This window comes from Rana temporaria, chromosome 6 (assembly GCF_905171775.1).
Source record: "Rana temporaria chromosome 6, aRanTem1.1, whole genome shotgun sequence".
NCBI lineage: Eukaryota > Metazoa > Chordata > Amphibia > Anura > Ranidae > Rana > Rana temporaria.
This window is the reverse complement of record NC_053494.1, coordinates 20079082-20101272: the sequence shown is the minus strand read 5'-3', so window position 1 is coordinate 20101272 and position 22191 is coordinate 20079082. Positions and strand designations below refer to the sequence as shown.

The 22191-nt window shown below is 45.0% G+C and overlaps 1 protein-coding gene across 1 annotated transcript in view; it reads left to right on the top strand.

Annotated features, from left to right (window-relative positions):
* Positions 1-21765, top strand: part of FLII (FLII actin remodeling protein) — a 55137-nt gene extending 33372 nt beyond the window's left edge. Inside the window, exons 14-30 of the mRNA XM_040356414.1 lie at positions 780-959; positions 1045-1127; positions 1932-2006; positions 2093-2176; positions 3298-3469; positions 4594-4698; positions 7963-8154; positions 8249-8437; positions 10562-10701; positions 11577-11808; positions 11898-12052; positions 13646-13706; positions 13797-13925; positions 16493-16599; positions 19616-19721; positions 19806-19871; positions 21380-21765. Coding sequence (XP_040212348.1) covers positions 780-959; positions 1045-1127; positions 1932-2006; positions 2093-2176; positions 3298-3469; positions 4594-4698; positions 7963-8154; positions 8249-8437; positions 10562-10701; positions 11577-11808; positions 11898-12052; positions 13646-13706; positions 13797-13925; positions 16493-16599; positions 19616-19721; positions 19806-19871; positions 21380-21514 — 2211 coding nt within the window. The 3' untranslated portion in view covers positions 21515-21765. The remainder of the gene's footprint in view (positions 1-779; positions 960-1044; positions 1128-1931; positions 2007-2092; positions 2177-3297; positions 3470-4593; positions 4699-7962; positions 8155-8248; positions 8438-10561; positions 10702-11576; positions 11809-11897; positions 12053-13645; positions 13707-13796; positions 13926-16492; positions 16600-19615; positions 19722-19805; positions 19872-21379) is intronic.
* Positions 21766-22191: the final 426 nt, after the last annotated feature.

Below are 22191 nucleotides of genomic sequence, written 5' to 3'. Positions count from 1 at the left end.
ATGGTGCCAGAGGAAATACACTCTGTAATGTTTCTGGAGAAGTATCACTGTAACCACTTGACCTCTAAAAGATTTAACCCCCCCCCCCCCTTCATGACCAGAATGCTAAAAATATGCGCTGTCACTGTACTAATGACATTGGCTTAAAAAGGGTTAAACATCTAGGGCAATCAAAAGGGTTTATTGCGTGCCTAGCCAGTGGTTTTGTGTACTGTCTTAGGAGCTTTTTTACTAAGGGAAGGGATTTATTTTGTTCCCTGGTTTGCAGAAACACAAAATCCATGATTTATTTATTTATTTTCTCAGCCCTCAGGGAACTTGTGTGTTTCTTCTTTGCCCTAAGCTTGGCTCCATTTTTTCTAAATGTAGTGAGGGTGGGGTGGCCCCAGCTACAATCTGTGAAGGGAAGGGAGGGAGACAGTGTGACCACTCTGGTGTAGTAAGTTCCAACAAGGTTTAATTGCAAAGAAAAGTTTTAAAAATGAATACTCGCAAAAGCATAGAAAACGACACATATGTATGTATGTGTATATACTCTATAGCATGGGTGCTCAACCTGTGGCTCTCCAGCTGTTGCGGAACTACAATTCCCATGAGGCATTGCAAGCCGCTAACAGGTACAAGCATGTCTCCCAAAGGCTGAGGCATTATGGGAATTGTAGTTTTGCAACAGCTGGAGAGCCACAGGTTGAGCACCCATGCTCTATAGGATTAGAGCTGGAAGTGATAAATATTTAATGTCTTTTATTTCTCACATCCCGATTGTTGCTCCTCTGCAGACATTCCTGGATGATAATGGAGGCCTACACTGGGAGATCTATTACTGGATCGGCCAAGAGGCTACCTTGGATAAGAAGGCCTGTTCCGCCATCCACGCTGTTAATCTGCGCAATTACTTGGGCGCCGAGAACCGAAGCGTCCGGGAGGAAATGGGAGATGAAAGCGAAGAGTTCAGCCAGGTGAGACAGATTTACAAATGAGATTGACTGAAAAATTAAATAAAATCATATTCTGTTTATCTGTGACCTTGTTTTGGTCCTGCAGGTGTTTGACAATGAAATCTCCTACATAGAGGGAGGCTCAGCCAGCGGATTCTACACTGTAGAAGATGCACAGTACATCACCAGGTGGGGGCAGCAGAGAGCAAAAGAAGTTCAGCAACAATAATGTATTTATCACAAGACAAGTGAAAGATAGATGATGTGATGTGAATGGATGCAATTGATAGTTTGTGTCATTTTTACTAGGGTATTAATGTGTTAAAAGTGTGTGTGTGTGTGTGTGAAAGGATATGTCTAAGGTCTCATTCACATGGGGCTTCCTTAACCACTTCCCGACCCGTAGGACGTCCTGGACTTTGAGTGGAGATATCTGGATGATGGGTGCAGCTGCAGGCATCATTAAAAAAAAAAAAAACTGCAATGACAGCCATTTTATTTCCTAGGGTCTCTACTAAAAAAAATATTTTATAATGTTTTGGGGGTTCTGAGTATTTTTTTATTTTTTTTTGCTAGAAAAATGTATGATTTTCACATGTAGGAGAGAAATGTCAGAATTTGCCTGGTATGGAAGTGGTTAAGTGTAAACCTATGTGAGGGTTGTATTTTTCCTGCACAGGGGTTCTTTGCATCCGCTTGCAAGCAGTCTCATTCTTGTCAACTGAGACACAGCGGCTGCACGAATACAGCCGCTGCTCCCAATTTGACATCCCTGCTGATGTGTGTCTATAAATTCACACTGCATTGGGGGCTTGCACCCACACGGATGTCAAATTGAGAGTAGCAGCCGCTGTGTCTCAGTTGACATGAATGGGACTACCTGCACGTGGATAGCAAAACACGGCCCTCACGGTGTATGCTTTGAATGAGGCCTAACAAGCTTACTACATTTCTGACTTGTTTAGTTGCACCAATATTTGCTTTTATATGCAGGCTGTACCGAATTTATGGCAAGAAGAACATCCGCCTGGAGCCAATGCCACTGAAGGCCTCCTCGCTGGATCCTCGGTTTGTACTTGCTTCGCCCCCCCACCCCATCACTCTAATCTGAGACCCAGAGGAGAGTCTCACTGATCTGTTTCCATGTGTTACAGGTTTGTCTACCTCCTGGATAATGGTCTGGAGATCTATATCTGGAGAGGATCCCAAGCCACGCTGAGCGGCACTACCAAAGCCAGGTAAATGCTCTGCTTCCCCATAGATTCTGTGTTATAGGACGAATATACAAAATAAACACTTATCATAGGGTGCCCCATAACTGAGGATTTTCACAATGTGTTTTTTTTTTTCTCCAAACTTTTATCTATGGACGATTCAATTACTAGGGGCATTGGGGATTTGCTATAGCGGGATCAGAGCATATGGCTGTAGAGCAGTGGTTCTCAACCTTCCTAGTGCCGTGACCCCTTGATAACATTTCCCAAGTTTGCACCCCTAACCCACAGACATTTAGCGCTACCTGAGTCCCTTCCACTCATACAGTATTAAAACCCCTTATGGTACATTTTAGGCTGTACCACTCTTTTTCTCTTTGTTCGCCTTTCCTTTCCTATCATCTCCCTATCCCAATTTCTTGTTTTTTTTTTTATCCCCCATCCCTCTCTAGCTGTCTTTCTCTCCCTTTTTTCTTTGTTCCTCCCCTTCATTTCCTCTCCCTTCCATGTATTCTCTATTTTTATTCCTTCTCTTACTCCTTAGTGGGGGGGATGAAATGAGTGGATTAGGTGCTCTTGATCAAGGTCCTCTGCTGATCTGATAACTGTAGTGGGTACTTTTAAAGGCAACTATAATCACAGGTAGTGTTACTCACTGTGTCTCCGGCTTCACTGTGTCTCTGACTTTGTGGTGTCTCATAGTAGTGACACCTATGCCAAAATCAGGAGATGGGGGTCTCCTCCAGCCCCTCCCACTTCACATTCCTCACCAGTCAGCTGACCTCTAGTTTCTGCCCCCCAGCCATGCCATGAACTGAATGGGCAGCTGCTAAGAGGCTGAGTGGGCAGCCGCAGGCTCCAGGGAAAGCCCTGCTGGGCGGCTGCAAAAAGACAGGGAGAGCAGTGCGGGCTTCAAGAACAGCCAATGATTCGGTGACCCCTGGCAAATCATCATTCGACCCCCAGGTTGAGAACCTCTGCTGTAGAGAGATCAGGGCATATGAAAATATGCTTCTCACTATAGAGTAGATGTGTTGCCTATAGTAGATGGAGCATTCAGAGGTAAGTCTGTAATCTGAGTAGAAGGCTACTGTGGCAGATCTTGCCTAATTAAGATACTTCTGTTTTAATCTCATCTCTTTTAGGCTGTTTGCTGAGAAGATCAACAAAAATGAGAGGAAAGGAAAGGCGGAGATCATACTGCCGACCGATGAGCAGGAGGCCCCAGGGTTCTGGGAGGTCCTGGGTGGACAGCCTGAGGAAATTAAACCCTGTGTTCCCGATGACTTCCAGACTCCCAAACCAAAACTTTATAAGGTACATGAGAACAACTGTGCCTTTAAAGTAATAACAACCTTGGTATAAATATACGCAAAAGCATTGGGACACCATAGAGAGACTGAGCGTGTCTATGGGAATGTTTGACCATTCTTCCAGAAGCGCATTTGTGCGGTCAGGTACTGATGTTTAACGAGAAGGTCTGTCTCGCACTCTCAGCTTTTAATTGACCCCCAAAGGTGTTCTATCGGGTTGAGGTCAGGATTCTGTGCAGGCCAGTCAAGTTCCTCCACCCCAAACGCACCCATGTCTTTATGGATCTTGCTTCTACTGACGACAACAGTGGGGCCTAATTCCCCTCATTGAGGACAACAGTGGGGCTCTATTCCTTCCACTGGCACCAATGATGGGCCATACTTCCTTCTACTGATATAAACGTTGGAACACTATTCCTGCCATTGACCTCAAAGATGGAGCACTATTGCTCCCATAATACTAACAATGGAGCATCGTTCCTGTCACTGGCACTAATGATGGGGCACTATTTCTCCCACTGACACAAATGATGGGAGGACACTATTCCTCCCACTGACACCAATAATGAGACACTATTCCTCCCACTGACACCAATGATGGGAGGACACTATTCCTCCCACTGACACCAATAATGAGACCCTAATTCCTCCCACTGACACCAATGATGGGAGGACACTATTCCTCCCACTGACACCAATAATGAGACCCTAATTCCTCCCACTGACACCAATGATGGGAGGACACTATTCCTCCCACTGACACCAATAATGAGACCCTAATTCCTCCCACTGACACCAATGATGGGAGGACACTATTCCTCCCACTGACACCAATAATGAGACCCTAATTCCTCCCACTGACACCAATGATGGGAGGACACTATTCCTCCCTCTTCAAACGCTGTGTAGTTTTTTTTGTTTTTGTTTTTTACTACCACTGACCACCAAGCCCAAGGCACTTTCTACTCCCACTGGCCATAGTGGTTCGGTGGCCCTCAAGTCTGAAGGACAGTAAACTGGCTCTTTGTTTACAAAGTTTGGAGACCCCTGATTTAAGAACAATGGGGTTGTTCCATATTGTCTTCTCTTTTTGTGTCCTTCTAAACATCTCCTGTTTTTGTCCTGCAGGTCGGACTGGGTCTGGGCTATCTGGAGCTGCCACAGATCAACTACAAGATTTGCGTGGAGCACAAGAAGAGGCCGAAGGTTGACCTGATACCCGAGATGAGGCTGGTAAGAAGCTGCTGACCAATCTGCCATGGATTGCTGGCTTAGTGGTAGAAGTATTCTTAGGAAGATGGATACAAGAAATACAATTTTTCCATCTTTGTGTAATAAATGACATTGGCTTGTTCTTAGAGGGGGTAACTTTCCTGTGGGGTCCATACAAGAGTTTGAGTAGCGTGTAAATAAATGCATCAAAGTTTGCTTGAAGGCAAATCGCTGTGTTGCTCATAACCTGTGCAAAGAGTAGAGATGTGGGTGGGACCCATCAGCTTTTTTCACTACAGGGGTCGGTTACAAGACCAGTCAAACCGCTGCAGCCTGCAAAGCATTTTGGGCTGCCAAGCTATGCAGCAGGGTGCGGTGCGATTTCATGTTTTATTGCGTCATGCGGCTCTCATTTCATTAAAAAAAAAAAAAAAGTTCTATGATACTTTGTTCATGTCGCTGCACAGCAGCATTTGCTGTGTAGAGGTATGTAGGACCATGCAGAGCTCTGCGATATTATCCTCTTAACCACTTAAGGACTTTAATGGGAATTTATTTATTTTTTGTAAGATATACACAATGTTACTTCAAGTAAATGGATTCCTAACATGTCATGCTTTAAAATTTGCGTATGCTCGTGGAATGGCGGCAACCTACGGTACTTAAAAATCTCCATAGGCGACACTTTAAACATTTGTAGAGGTTACCTGTTTAGAGTTGGACCCCTTTCACACTGAGCCGCCCATAGCGCCAGCGGTAAAATGCCGCTATTTTTAAAAGCAAAATGGAAGGATGAGGTAAGTGAAGGAGGACTGCACTAAGGTAAAAAAAAGCTATTTAGTAGGGTTGTACCGATACTAGTATCGGTATCGGGACCGATACCAAGCATTTGCCCGAGTACTTGTACCCCCCTCCGTTTTGCTGCAGTCTTCATCCCTCCATGTCCCCCGCCGTGTTTCTCTCTCCCTCCGTGTCCCCCCGTGTTTCTGTATCCCTCCGTGTCCCCCGCCGTGTTTCTCTCTCCCTCCGTGTATCCCTCCGTATCCCCCCGTGTTTCTCTCTCCCTCCATGTATGCCTCCGTGTCCCCCTGTGTTTCTCTCTCCCTCCCATGTATCCCGCCGTGTTTCTCTCTCTCTCTCCCTCCGTGTCCCCCCGTGTTTCTCTCTCCCTCCGTGTCCCCCCGTGTTTCTCTCTCCCTCCGTGTCCCCCCGTGTTTCTCTCTCCCTCCGTGTCCCCCCGTGTTTCTCTCTCCCTCCGTGTCCCCCCGTGTTTCTCTCTCCCTCCGTGTCCCCCCGTGTTTCTCTCTCCCTCCATGTATCCCTCCTTGTCCCCCGCCGTGTTTTTTTCTCTCTCTCTCTCTCTCTCTCCCTCCGTGTCCCCCTGTGTTTCTCTCTCCCTCCATGTATCCCTCCATGTCCCCCGCCGTGTTTCTCTCTCCCTCCGTGTATCCCTCCGTATCCCCCCCGTGTTTCTCTCTCCCTCCATGTATGCCTCCGTGTCCCCCTGTGTTTCTCTCTCCCTCCCATGTATCCCGCCGTGTTTCTCTCTCTCTCTCTCCCTCCGTGTCCCCCCGTGTTTCTCTCTCCCTCCGTGTCCCCCCGTGTTTCTCTCTCCCTCCGTGTCCCCCCGTGTTTCTCTCTCCCTCCGTGTCCCCCCGTGTTTCTCTCTCCCTCCGTGTCCCCCCGTGTTTCTCTCTCCCTCCATGTATCCCTCCTTGTCCCCCGCCGTGTTTTTTTCTCTCTCTCTCTCTCTCTCCCTCCGTGTCCCCCTGTGTTTCTCTCTCCCTCCATGTATCCCTCCATGTCCCCCGCCGTGTTTCTCTCTCCCTCCGTGTCCCCCCGTGTTTCTGTATCCCTCCGTGTCCCCCGCTGTGTTTCTCTCTCCCTCCGTGTATCCCTCCGTATCCCCCCGTGTTTCTCTCTCCCTCCGTGTATCCCTCCGTATCCCCCCGTGTTTCTCTCTCCCTCCATGTATGCCTCAGTGTCCCCCTGTGTTTCTCTCTCCCTCCCATGTATCCCGCCGTGTTTCTCTCTCTCTCTCCCTCCGTGTCCCCCCGTGTTTCTCTCTCCCTCCGTGTCCCCCCGTGTTTCTCTCTCCCTCCATGTATCCCTCCTTGTCCCCCGCCGTGTTTTTTTTTCTCTCTCTCTCTCTCTCTCCCTCCGTGTCCCCCTGTGTTTCTCTCTCCCTCCATGTATCCCTCCATGTCCCCCGCCGTGTTTCTCTCTCCCTCCGTGTATCCCTCCGTATCCCCCCGTGTTTCTCTCTCCCTCCGTGTCCCCCGGAGGGATAGATTGTAGAAAATAATAAAAAAAGAAAAGAAAAAACACACTGACATGGTCCACCGTCCACCCCCCCCCCCCTTAAAAAAAAAGAAGAAAGCATTATAAATGAAAAAAAAATTTAAAACAAAAAAAATTGTTAAAAATTAAAAACAAATTGTTGAAGATAAAAAAAAAAAAACTACCGACACATGTGCCGTTGTCACATGAGATAAAAAAAAAGTATCGGTATTCGGTATCTGCGAGTACTTGAAAAAAAGTATCGGTACTTGTACTTAAAAAAGTGGTATCGGGACAACCCTAGTATTTAGGGAAAAAAATTGTACCTTTTACAACCCCTTTAAAGCGGAGTTCCACCTAAAAATGGAACTTCCGCTTAACCCACTCCTCGCCCCCTTACATGCCACATTTGGCATGTCATTTTTTTTGGGGGGGGGGGGAGTGGGGGCTTCCTGTCCCACTTCCTCCTTCCGCCAAGGGACTGGTAAGGCGATTAGCTTAATCGCCTTATTGCAGCCCCTCCCTGTAGGCGATCGCCTGTCCAATCGGACGGCGCCGCTCGCACATGCGCAGTGGGTGCCCGGCCGTGAAGCCGAAAGCTGTCCCTGCCGGGTGCCCACTCTAGGAATGAAGACGCCGGCCAGCGAGGGGGGGCGAGGAGCAGAGCCCCGGCCGGCGCGTCGCTGGAGCCGTGGAGCTTTTTATTATAAGCCAGCAGCTACACTTTTTGTAGCTGCTGACTTTTAATAAACTTAAAAAAAGGCTGGAACACCCCTTTTAAAGGGAAACTACTGCACAGAGTCAAAGTGCAAGTGTTTCATGCTGTATTACAGCACAGATCTGGAGGAAATGCACAAAGCACACCCAGAGTCGAGTAAGAATCTACCAATGTGTCTCGTATTAAGAGGATGTTTGTTTTAAGGCTCTTTGCCAACCTGCAGTGACTGGATGAGAGAGCTTTATGTTAACTTTTATTTTTTATTTTTTTTACTTCCCAATCTCCAGCTCCAGAGTTTGCTCGACACAAAGTCTGTGTACATATTGGACTGTCACACTGATGTCTTCATCTGGATTGGCCGAAAATCATCCCGCTTGGTTCGGGCGGCAGCTCTGAAGCTGGGACAGGAACTGTGCAGCATGCTGCACCGACCGAAACACGCCATGGTGATCCGCAACTTGGAGGGTACAGAATGCCAGGTACACGGGTCATACATATTCCCTAAGGGAAATTGCTCTATATACAGGCCCTAACCGAGCATATAAAGCAAAACATATTGTCCTCTATTTACAGATATTCAAGTCGAAATTTAAGAACTGGGACGACGTCCTGAAGGTGGACTACACCAGGAATGCAGAGAGTGTGACGCAGCCTTCTAATCTGGCCGGAAAAATAAAAAAAGACGCAGAGAAAAAGGATCAGATGAAAGCCGATCTGACGGCACTCTTCCTGCCTCGCCAACCACCAATGCCCACTTCCGAGGTCAGAGCCAATAACTTGCAGGTTTACACGTCACCCCTCTGGTGACACCTCTCAGTTTAACCCCTTGTAGACCGTATAACTTTGATAACTGACACTTCCAGGTCTGGGGCGGCCCGCTCCCGCTGTGATTATACACGGCTGGTACCGTGAACTCGATGTCCCCTGGCACCTGCCGATCCTTTGGTACAGAGTGAAAACGGCGGTCTGCCTATGTAAACCAGGAAGTTTGCCGTTCTGTCAGTACAGACGGCATGGGTCATGTGTTTCTGTCATGCAGGGACATGGATCCATGCCTTCCCCTAGTGCAACCACCTCCCCCACAGTAAGAAAACATTGGCTATAGGGACACAATTAATCCTTTGATCGCCCCTGATGTTAACCCCCTTCTCTGCCAGTGTCAGTACAGTGACAGTGCATTTTTTTTTTCAGCACTGATCACTATTGGTGTCGCTGGTCCCCAAAAAGTGTCCGTGTCCGATTTTTGTTTGCTGCAATATCACAGTGCCGCTATAAGTTGCTGATCACCACCATTTCTAATAAAAAAAATAAAAAAATGTGTGTGTATATATATATATATATATATATATATATCTATCCCATAGTTTGACACTTTTGTGAAAACCAATCAATATACGCTTATTGGGATTTCTTTCTTTTTTTTTTTTTTTAACCAAAAATATGTAGCAGAATACATATTGGCCTAAATTGATGAAGACATTTTTTATTACATTTTTTTTTTTTTCCCCAATTTTTCTTTTATCGGATATGTTTTATAGCAGAAAGGTAAAATTGTTTGCCTGTTTTTTTTTTCCCTCTTCATAATTGATTATTTGTTTTATAGCGTAAAAAATAAAAACCACAAAGGTGATCAAATGACACCAAAAGAAAGCTCTATTTGTGGGGAAAAAATTACAAATTATTGTGTGGGTACAGCGTTGTACGACAATTCGTCATTTTAACCACTTAAGGACCGCCTCCTGCACATATACGTCGGCAGAATGGCACGGCTGGGCACAGGCACGTACAGGTACGTGCTGTGCCATTTTCCAGCCGTGGGTCCGAAGCTCCGGGACCGGTCCCCGGTCCCCGGAGCTGAAGACCGGGGACAGCTGTATGTAAACACAGCTTCCCCGTTCTTCACTGTGGCTCCGTCATCGATCGTGTGTTCCCTTTTATAGGGAGACACAATCGATGACGTCACACCTACAGCCACACCCCCCTACAGTTGTAAACACATATGAGGTCACACATAACCCCTACAGCGCCCCCTGTGGTTAACTCCCAAACTGCAATTGACATTTTCACAATAAACAATGCATTTTAAATGCATTTTTTGCTGTGAAAATGACAGTGGTCCCAAAAATGTGTCAAAAGTGTCCGCCATAATGTCGCAGTCACGAAAAAAAACGCTGATTGCCGCCATTAGTAGTAAAAAAAAAAATTTATATAAAAATGCAATAAAACTATCCCCTACTTTGTAAACGCTATAAATTTTGCGCAAACCAACCGATTAACGCTTATTGCGATTTTTTTTTTTTTTTTTTTTTTTTTTTTTTTTTTTTTTTTTTTACCAAAAATAGGTAGAAGAATACGTATCGGCCTAAACTGAGGAAATTTTTTTTTTTTTTTTTTTTATATATTTTTGGGGGATATTTATTATAGCAAAAAGTAAAAAATATTGATTTTTTTTTTTTTAAATTGTCGCTCTATTTTTGTTTATAGCGCAACAAATAAAAACCGCAGAGGTGATCAAATACCACCAAAAGAAAGCTCTATTTGTGGGGAAAAAAGGACGCCAATTTTGTTTGGGAGCCACGTCGCACGACCGCGCAATTGTCAGTTAAAGCAACGCAGTGCCGAATCGCAAAAAGGGGCAAAGTCCTTTAGCTGCATTTTGGTCTGGGTCTTAAGTGGTTAAAGTAACGCAGTGCTGTATCGCAAAAAATGGCCTGGTCAAGAAGGGGGTAAATCTTCTGGAGGTCAAGTGGTTACAAAAAAAATAAAAGGTGTTGTAGGATTGAGGTTTTCATGTAATCACTTGGGGAAAAGACTTTCCTCCCTCCCAGAGACAGCAGACCAGAGCTAGGATTTTGTTTTTAAGCAATCTTCGTATTTCATCCGCAGGCTGAGCAGCTGATGGAGGAGTGGAACGAAGACTTGGATGGGATGGAGGGATTCGTACTGGAAGGGAAGAAGTTCGCCCGTCTTCCGGAGGAGGAGTTTGGTCACTTCCAGACTGAGGATTGCTACGTCTTCCTCTGCAGGTACCTGATGGAGAACGGCTTTTCATCAATGTATAAAAAGTTAAAGCCGATCTCCAGCTTTGCCTTCAGTCTTACACCGTTATACAGGCTCCTCCTCTTCTGTACTGACCTCGCTCACACTGATCTTCACTGCATAGGTCAGTGGTTGTCAACTCCTGTCCTCAGGACCCACTAACAGGCCAGGTTTGCAAGATACATCACAGGTGATATCATTTACTGCTCAGTGATTGCAGTAGTCTAGTCTAGTCTAGACTTCAGTTTTAAAAAACCGTTTTTAAACCCCATTCTTGCCGCCACCTCCCAGCCCTTTTAAGAGCTTCTAGATGCCTGGAGGCGGCCATTAGGGTCATGTGACTGCTGTGATTGGATGTCACGGCAGTCGCATGCATCGGGAGCTGTCCAGTCCTCGCAACTGTGCCGGGGTGTGCACAGGGCATATATGTGGCCTCTCGCCCGTTGAAGCCCATCCCCCCGAGAGGCAGGAAGAGGTTAGCATTGCAGCAGAACAAATGTTGCATGGATATTAAGCCCAACTCAGTTCTGTTGTTCAGAATAGTCTGCCTACAGGTGCCTTTGTCTTTGTCTGAGTTTGATTAGGAAATCAGTATGAAGTAAAAAGAATGGGGGTGGGGTTGGGATCAAAAAAGCAATTAAGGTAGACCTCTTTAGAAGGACTGTGATGAGTCCATTCTTGTATGAAGCACCCTCGGTATTCCAAGCTGTCCGATGCCATTAAGATATTGAGTGGTTGTTATGGAAGACGCACAGCTGTATTACTGTGAATGTTGTTCACATACAGCTGCTGCTGCTGTTGCCCAATGTATCATTCACTGAGCTTGTATTCTGAATCCAGTCTTATTTTTCTGGTCTTGCAGATACTGGGTTCCGGTAGAACATGAGGACGAGGAGGAGCACCAAAGTAAGAAAAGGAAGTTGAAAGGCGGTGAAGAGGACGACGAGGATGAAGAAGATGAGAAGCAGCCAGAAGAAGACTTCCAGTGTGTGGTCTATTTCTGGCAGGGCAGAGAAGCCTCCAATATGGGTTGGCTCACCTTCACCTTCAGCCTCCAGAAGAAGTTTGAGAGTCTCTTTCCCGGGAAGTTGGAGGTTTGTTTCTCTGCATACGGATTGTCTTCATTCCCATGATGCAATGCCTGTTCGTTCGTTCCTCCGTTCTTACTCCACTGTGTTTTCAGGTCGTCAGGATGACTCAGCAGCAAGAAAATGCAAAGTTCCTCTCTCATTTTAAGAGAAAATTCATCATTCACAAAGGGAAGAGGAAGACCAGGGATGTAGGCCTTCAGCCGAGCCTATACCACGTGCGAACCAATGGCAGTGCGCTCTGTACCAGGTATAGCGGGGGGATCAGAAAGGGAAATGGGGGAGGGTTCTGTGCTTTACCATGGTGATGTCCTAGATGCCTAAAATATCATTCTGGAAAGTTTAGACTCTAAACTTTCCAGAATGATAAACTTTAGAGACTGTTACCTTGTCTATTTAGGACAAAGTGAGAGTATCTGTGTTTTATGAAGTCAGTGGGTCAGGTAGGAGCGACCATATTTCTTTTATTGCATCTGTAATTAAGTAATAAAATGTATATTTTTACCAGAGTTTCCCCCTTCACAATCAGATGTCATTGATGATTAGATACCCAGCCCACAATTGGCTGCTTTTTAAAGACATTTTAGGCTTTTGTTTTGATACATTGCTCAAATAAAAGGCGCCGTTTATATCTGCCTGACAAAATATTCAAAAATCTGAAAGTAATTTTTCAGCTTGCACATAAATTTGAAATAAAGTTTTATTTCATTTAATTTTATACACACCTCACATCTTTCTCTGTGCACAATGATTGCACAGAGAGAGAGAGGCACGGTGCCATGTCTGTAAACAAACTTCTGTCATCGTGATTGGCTGTTATGTTAATCATATGATTGGGAATCGTGCTGATTGGTTCTCAACCTAAACTGCAGCATAAGCAGGGCCGGCACAAGGGATGGGCTGAAAGGGTGGCTGCCCTGGGTGCAGCATGTAGTGCAGGGATAGGGGAACACCACAAGTTCCTTCTACTATAAGGCTGACAGGAGTAGTGACGACGGCAACACTACTTCTGTCAGACCAACGCTGGAAGCAGCAAGGAGAGATGAGAGCCAGGAGGAGGTGCGGGCTATGCTCTCTCCCCCCCCCTCCTCCTCCTCCTTTATAAGCTTTCACATAATTAAGGGGGGCACAATTTGGCATCTTTGCTTGGGCACTGGATGATCTGGTCTTCCGGAACTGAGCATAAGTGACAGATCAGTCACATAAATATGATGGTCCTCAATCTAAACTGCATAAGTGACAGAGCAGTCACTGAACTATGAGTGCGCACAGCTGCACACTCCGAGTTCTCAAGTCATACGTTATGCAGATTGCAGGTATCTTGGGATTTAGACCCCTTTCACACTGGTGCCGCCCACAGCGTTGGCGGTAAAACGCCATTATTTTACCGTCGGATTTGCGGCCCATTTCGGCCGCTAGCAGTGCACTTTTAACCCCTGTAGCAGCCGAGAAAGGGTTAATACCGCCGGCAATGCGCCGCTACTCCCCATTGATGTGAATGGGGAGGAGCGCATTAGGAGCTGCTGGCTGGACATTTCCTGACGCCCTGCCAGCGCACCGCTCCAGTGTGAAAGCCCTCGGGCTTCACACTGGAGTGAATAGAGCAGCTGTTGAAGGGTGGATTGCAGGCGCTATTTCTAACGCTATAGCGCCTGCAAAATGCCCTCAGTGTGAAAGGGGTCTTAATGTTCTTCCCATCCTATTTTTGTTCTTTAGAATGATTGTGCCAATGACAAAAGGCTCTTCTCAAGCTGACTTCTGACAATCCAGCATGTATTGTAGGCTACAGCTGTACTTCATTATTGAATTGTGAATATTAAAGCCTGTCTTCTCCCACACACAGGTGTATCCAGATCAACACAGACTGCAGCTTATTGAACTCAGAGTTTTGCTACATCCTGAAGGTCAGACAATAACACAGCTCTGTGTTTTTTCCTTGTAGCCATACCGTGTACATTCAGTAAGACTCTCCCCCGTCCATCCATCTCTTCCAGGTGCCCTTTGAGAGCATTGACAATCAAGGAATTGTCTACACCTGGGTGGGGCGAGCCGCAGACCCCGACGAGGCAAAACTAAGCGAGGAGATCATGAATCACATGTTTGATGACACGTACAGCAAACAGGTGAGGAGGTTACCGATGAATAATCTTTTAGAAGGCGCAGCAGTGGACGAGTAAGGTTACATTCACACGTTTAATTTTCAGAGCTTGGCTGCATTAAGAAGACTTTTCTTAAAAGCAGCTGGACTCACAATGCAGAGTAATCATGTTATTTATACATAATGATTAGCAACGTTTAGTTGCAGGCAGTTTAGCTGCGTTTAGGAATAGAAGGAAAGTGCTGCGCCCAGGGTTGACTATCTGCAGCTAAAGGACACATTGCATTTACCTGCAGATAGCTATAGTGCATTTAGCAGCAGAAAATGACACTTCCTATTCCGATACTCCTTTTTCTGTTGGTTATCTTACATGGTACCATGAATACATGGTTGGTATTCATTCTTTAGAAAAAGAAAAATGACCTAGGGGCAAGTCATGGACTTTTTGGGCACTGCTAGTAAAGATCATAGTCACCAACAAGGGGGATTTAGATAAAAATTATTTATTAACCACTTAAGCCCCGGACCAATATGCAGCCTAAAGACCCAAGGTGTTTTTACAGTTCGGGACTGCGTCGCTTTAACAGACAATTGCGCGGTCGTGCGACGTGGCTCCCAAACAAAATTGGCGTCCTTTTTTCCCCACAAATAGAGCTTTCTTTTGGTGGTATTTGATCACATCTGCGGTTTTTAGTTTTTGCGCTATAAACAAAAATAGAGCGACAATTTTGAAAAAAAAGCAATATTTTTTACTTTTTGCTGTAATAAATATCCCCCAAAAACATATATAAAAACATTTTTTTTCCTCAGTTTAGGCCGATACGTATTCTTCTACCTATTTTTAGTAAAAAAAATCGCAATAAGCGTTTATCGATTGGTTTGCGCAAAATTTATAGTGTTTACAAAATAGGGGATAGTTTTATTGCATTTTTATTTATTTATTTTTTTTTTACTACTAATGGCGGCGATCAGCAATTTTTTTCGTGACTGCGACATTATGGCGGACACTTCGGACAATTTTGACACATTTTTGGGACCATTGTCATTTTCACAGCAAAAAATGCATTTAAATTGCATTCTTTATTGTGAAAATGACAGTTGCAGTTTGGGAGTTAACCACAGGTGGCGCTGTAGGAGTTAGGGTGCACCTAGTATGTGTTTACAACTGTTTGGGGGTGTGGCTGTAGGAATGACGTCATCGATCGTGTCTTCCCTATAAAGGGAATGACGCGATCGATGCGCCGCCATAGTGAAGGACGGGGAAGCCGTGTTTACACACGGCTCTCCTCGTTCTTCAGCTCCGGGGAGCGATCGCGACGGAGCGGCTATAAACAAATAGCCGCGCCGTGGTCCCGGATCGCTCCCCGAGCGGACCCGACCTCCGCATGTAGCGGGGGGGGTCCCGATCGGACCCCCCACCCGCTAATAGGCGAGGACGTACGTGTACGCCCATGTGCCTGTACGTGCCATATTGTGGACGTATATGTACATGCGGGGGTCGGGAAGTGGTTACAAAAGGTATATAATGAATCATATTAAAAGTCTCCATGTAATAAGTGTACACAGTCACAAAATTACACAGCGTTGCAGTATTCATTGGGAACCACCAGGAATAAATGATTATACATGGTCACATGAAAAATGTAAACATTGTTATTGAGAAATACTGATAGAGGCAAGCACACGCCTACAACCACTTCAGATTTGTAAATACTCCTGGAAAGGAACCACAGACTGCATAGACGGGAAGTCTAGACGATGGTGAAAGAATTGCTGTGGCCTGACATGTTTCGCACGGAGATATGGCGCTTCTTCAAAGGGCCCTTTGTTAACAGTGTGCTACAATATATTGTAGCACACTGTTAACAAAAGGCCCTTTGAAGAAGCGCCATATCTCAGCGCGAAACATGTCAGGCCACAGCGATTCTTTCACCATTTTCACCTTTTAGTTTATAATGCAAAACAATAAGTGTTTAAACAGTTTGTCGTCTTTAGAAAGCTGCCACAACCTGAAAAAAAGCCCGTCCCCTGCCAACATGCTGCAGAGAAGGACCCTTGCTCTCTGCATGCAAGCAGTGATCTCTCTGCCGAGATCCAATACACCCTCTGCCGAGTCAGAGCATAGAGCTCTCCAATCTGCAAAGAGCTCTAATATCAGCAACTCCTGCTCCTTGCTGATTTGTAGAACACTAGCTTTGACTCGGCAAGGGGTGTAACGGACCTACAGAGAGCAATGCGCCTTCTCTGCTCTATGCTGGCAGGTCACAGGCTTTTTTTTTTTTTTTTACTCAGGCTGTGGCTGCTTTGTAAAGGAAACAAACTAAGACCTTTCATACCTTTTTTTTTTTGCTTTCACTGTACTAGAATGTATTTGGATGATTTCGACTAGAAGTTGCGTTGGGCTTTAATGGGTGGGTGTTTGGTCATGTGATGTTGTAACACCCCAGAGCATTGGGTGTTTTCTTTATTGAGAAATAGGGGAGGTGTATTTGTAGTTTATATATTTTTTTCACAGTTCTTGAGAGTAATACAATCTGAGAAATCTCTAATTGCTGATCATTTGTCCCGACTCTGTTTTTATTTTCCTACCAGGTGATAAATGAGGGCGAGGAGCCAGAGAACTTCTTCTGGGTGGGCATCGGAGGGCAAAAACCGTACGATGAAGATGCAGATTATATGAAGTATTCACGTCTGTTCAGGTAGATGATCAATAATAATAGGATAAGTATATTATGGGGCCAAGTTCCAGCACACCAGAATACTTTCAGCTGGGATTTGCAGTTTCCCAGATCCAATTCACTTTGAGCCTTACCAATTTTATGGCATTTTGAACCACAGCATGTGATTTAATACGTTTAAAGAGACCCTGTCACCTTCCATGTAAGGCAGTGTCTGTGTAAAGCCAATCATCTTTATATTCTCCTCTTTTAACCTTCCCCTGCCACTCCTTCCTCTGTCAAAGTAGCATCCAAAATCCCCCCGGGGTAGGCTGGTGTCAGAAGGAACAGTGGCATTGCTTCCTCTCTCATGTGTATCATAGGAGGAAGTTACATGCTCCCATATATGTGTGGAAGCTCCTTGGTATTTTGGAAGGATCGCATGCTGTAGAGGTGAAGATAAAGCGGCTGAGGCATGGATTTGCACTGACACTGTCATTGTGCCCAGAGAAAGCAAAGTGGCAGTGTCTATAGGGCAGTTATTAGAAATTTCTGAGTAGTTACTGTAGAGTTGAATCACATGGCAGTTCCTCACATCTTTTAGGGAAACCAGAGTTGGGATTTGTTTCTGCTGCGCCCATAAGCTCATGAGGAAGTCACTAGAAAGATTTGTAAAGGGCATCAACACCCTAAACTTACCCAGGTGCAAAAAAAAAAAAAAGAGGGGGAACTGGTGGGGAGAAAAAAAAAGGCAAGGGATGATAAATGAATGAAAGGAGTCTTTTAGCCCTTGAGAAAAGTCCATAAAAAACACAGTGGTATGAAGCTCACATTTTGTCAGGAATAGCAGCGTCTCTTCCAAGCAGAATCTGGGGAGGCTCCCGCCAGCAAACCACGTATAAGAAGAGACATGCGGCACTACCCAAGTGTGACATTTATTAAAGCGTATTGGTGAAAGGAAAAACATTAACTCACGTTTTTAAAAGACATTTAAGTTCCGGCACTAAAAAGCGTATCAATAAGTCTCCAGCAGGTGGCAACCTTCTAGATCAGTGTTTCTCAACTCCAGTCCTCAAGGCGCCCCAACAGGTCATGTTTTCAGGCTTTCAGTGAAATCCTGAAAACATGGCCTGTTGGGGCACCTTGAGGACTGGAGTTGAGAAACACTGTTCTAGATCAGGGATCCTCAAACTACGGCCCTCCAGCTGTTGTAGAACTACACATCCCATGAGGCATTGTACCACACTGACATTCATAGACATGACGGGAATTGTAGTTCCTGAACAACTGGAGGGCCGTAGTTTGAAGACCCATGCTATTCAGGGATAAGCAATTAGCGGACCTCCAGATGTTGCCAAACTACAAGTCCCATGAGGCATAGCGAGACTCTGACAGCATCAAGCATGACACCCAGAGGCAGAGGCATGATGGGACTTGTAGTTTGGCAACAGCTGGAGGTCCGCTAATTGCTTATCCCCGCTATAGATGGTCAATGGTGAGCAAGCCCCTCAGTGAATGTGATGTAAGGTGCTTGGAACCAGGAAGAGCCAGCAGAGGAGCAGCAGACTGAGTGTGTATCACATGGACGAAAATCGCTGGACAGCAGTGAAGTGCAGCAGGCCCACAAAATGGCCATATTTTTGCTGGCTCTTGGGGGTCCCCCCCCCCTCCCTCATCTTCCTGATTCCAAGCACCTTACATCATCACATCCACATGGAGGGGTTTGCTCACCATTGACCACCTAGAAGGTTGCCACCTGCTGGAGACTTGTCGATATGCTTTTTAATGTCTTTTAAAATGTTTTCATTTCACCCATATGTTTTAATAAATGCTACACTTGTATAGTGCCACTTTTTTATCCTTTTTTACCCACGAGGAAGTTGCCATCTTCTTCCTACTGGATTCCCCAGCTGCATCCAATATTTGGCTTAAAGCAGAATTAACCCCCTCCCCCCATCTTTTTTTTTTCCCCCCTAACCAAGGAAGCTGCCATCTGTTTAAACATCATCTGCCATGATGCTGCCCATGCGATCAGTTATGACAGCAGCCATTTGATGGTTCAACAGTTTGATTGTGAGCGCCAGAAAATGTGACGGCAATTGCGGCATGCCGGGAATATACCTGTTTTTTTTTTTAAATGGTTATATTGATTGGTTTAATTTAAGCTGCAATTAGGTGCAATTATCCTCCCACTCTCCCCAGTAACAGACCAGCATGTCAGTCAACCAGGCATAGCAGAAATGGATGTCGTGTATGGCTGACCTTTTACCCTTCACACTTCCAGCTTTCTATAATTAAGTAGTGGTAATGCCAAGTCAAATAGACATAGCATCCAATCAGAAATCATCCGACAGTTGAAATCTGCAACTCCCTCCTCACTGGCATACCTTTACACAGGCTATCCCCCCTTCAGTCTATTATGAATGCTGCTGCTAGATATATACACCTTACTAACCGATCTGTGACTGCTGCTTCACTGCCTTCCACTACCCCACTGTACAAAACTCAACATACTAACCACAACATACAAGGCCATCCACAACATCACCCCCATCTACATCACCAACCTCATCTACAGATATCGCCCAATTCATCATCTCCACTTCTCCCAGGACCTCCTGCTCTCTAGCTTCCTTTGTTACCTCCTCCCATGGTCACCTCCAGGACTTCTCCAGAGCCTCTCCCGACCTCTGGAACTCCCTGCCCCAGTACCTTCGGTCAGATCCTACCCTATTCGCCATTAGGCGATCCCTGACAACTAATTTATTCAAGGAGACCTGCCCCACCTCCACCTAAGAGCTGTACCCGAGTCACCGCCATCGGATCATCCCTCACAGCTATTACCTTTTGTACCGCCTCCCCCTCCCTTTTAGATTATAAGCTCCATGAGCAGGGTCCTCCTATTCCTTTTATATTGAACTGTATTGTAGTCATACTGTCCCCCTTCATATTGTAAAGTGCTGCATAAACTGTTGACGCTATATAAATACTGTAATATGATAATCTCATTAGCTTCTATCAGGACTGGATTTATTAATGGACTTGTTTGCCTCTCCAGGTGCTCTAATGAGAAGGGATATTTCTCGGTGTCTGAGAAGTGCTCAGACTTCTGTCAGGATGACCTTGCCGATGATGACATCATGCTGCTTGACAACGGCAAAGAGGTCAGTGCTCAACATCTAATTGGTATAAGAAAAGGTACTAGGCCCATGATGAAAGAGTGCTGATTGGTTTATCCTTCTTCCCAGGTGTACATGTGGGTGGGGACACAGACCAGCCAGGTGGAGATCAAACTCAGCTTGAAGGCTTGTCAGGTGAGTGCAACAAAGAAATTTGGGGGGTCGGGTCCTTCCTTTTTATAATTTTACTGTCGCATATTAGGATATCTCTGTAATTAATGATCAGTATTTAAGGGAATTGGTTAGAAAATCTGTGTGGCATATAAGGGCTGTGTCTTCATGAATTACCCACACAGAGGATAATGGTGTTGCTGCAGCATATGGATCCAGCAAGTAGACATGTGCAATTACTTTCTCTCCCACTTCATTTTTTGTCAAAATTCGGGAAATTCATTAATATCCGAATTAACGAAAGACCGTTTCACGATTTTTTTATTTTTTTTTGTAAAGAACAAAAATCCGAAATAAACTATTAAATTATAGGTATTGGAATTTCCTTTCAAATTTGGCTGTTGGTGAACGTAAGAAATCTAAACAAAATAATAACTTTTTATTATTAATTTGTTACATTTGTTTTTCTCATTTATTTGTTATGATAAAAATTTGTAACTTCAGATAAATTCAAATTTTTTACTTTCACCAACAGCCAAATTTGAAAGGAAATTCCAATACCTATAATTTTAATTGTTGTAAAATCCGATTTTTACAAATACTGCATCTAAACGCATGGAACAGAACGAATTCGACATTATCCAGTTACAAATTTTGATCATGATGAATGAGCCGGGAGAAAAAAAACGATTTTTCGGCAGCGCACGTCTGCCACCAAGCATCTCAGCCTAGTGCGTTGTCATCTTTCCTGCTGCTTAGATGTTGGCACAGTTAATGGCCCATTTACACCCTTGCATTGTGGGTAATACACATTGGAGTTGATTTACTAAAGGGAAATCCACTCTGCACTACAAGTGCAGTCGCTGTAGATAAGAGGGGAAGCACTGCTGATTTTATCATCCAATCATGTGCAAGCAAAAATGCTGTTTTTTTTTCCTCCTTGCATGTCCCCCTCGGATCTAAAGTGACTGCACTTCCAAGTGCACTTGTAGTGCAAAGTGGATTTGGCTTTAGTAAATAACCCCCATTATGTGCTTTTGGGTGCTATTGGTTATTAGTAGCACCACAACACACTACCATTGCACATGGTTAGGCATAAATGAATGGGCTGCATTGAACCCACAGCAACTGGGTGCCCTGGTGTGAATAGCCATGCCTCACTTTGCCCACAGCTCTTTAGATTGACAGCAGTTTGTTCCTTTATAATTTTTAATCTGCTGCAAGTGTTAAATGTAGTGCAGGAGTTGGACGCCTGTTCTCTCTCACACAAGCAGCAACTCTTCAGTCTGAACACTGCGCTAATCCAGTGCCCTTCTCAATGGGTATGGAGCAATGTTCAATGGAGTGTGCGCCTCACTTGCTGATCCAAAGGTGTATTCATTATTGTATATGTAGCCTGACTCAATTACAGTAATATATGGGTTTAATATCGGCCTAAACCCATATGACTATATAAACAATGACTGGTATTTTCCCAGCAATACGTGTACAGAGCAGTTATGAATAATTTACCTTTTGTGTCTTCTAAACAGGTTTATATTCAGCACATGAGAGCGAAGGATTCTGAACACCCACGGAAGCTGCGCCTGGTCCGGAAAGGGAACGAACCTCACGCCTTTACCTGCTGCTTCCACGCCTGGGGTGCCTTCCGTAAGCCGCCGGCTTAGGCTTCTCTGATCAAAGTGACAGCGGCTGCTCTAAACCTGAAGCAACGCTGCTTGCACAGCCGATCCTTTTTGTTTTATTTAATTCTTCATGACCCACAACGGACATTTTCCTTGGGAACCAGAAACAGCCTTAATGACTGCAATGCTATATATTAGGGCACCTTCTATCAGAGTTTTACAGTGTTATGGGTTCACCTTTTAGGAGGGGGATGGGTTTTGCACACTAAGTAAACGGTCTGTGGATAAGAGAGGTAGCGCCTATTATTCTGAAGTCTGGCCTGTAGGTGGTATGATGGTCTTCCGCACCTACAGCAAAAGCAAATCAAACAGTTATGAGTTGATTCCCCCGGACAAGTCCCCTTTTATAGTTGTAAGCTTAATTACCTATTGTGTCTGCTTGTTGCAATTGATTTGCATCTTCTCCAGTGGAGAGTACATTATAGGCCAGTGATGATGAACCTCGGCACCCCAGATGTTTTGGAACTACATTTCCCATGATGCTCAGTTACACTACAGAGTGCATGAGCATCATGGGAAATGTAGTTCCAAAACATCTGGTTCGCCAACACTGCTATAGGCTGTCTTCTTACAGTGGAGTTCAGGTGAAGCTCGTCATTCATTGAGCAATATGCTAAAAACTGCTCAATGTGTTCACTTTATTTCCCTTATCGATCAAT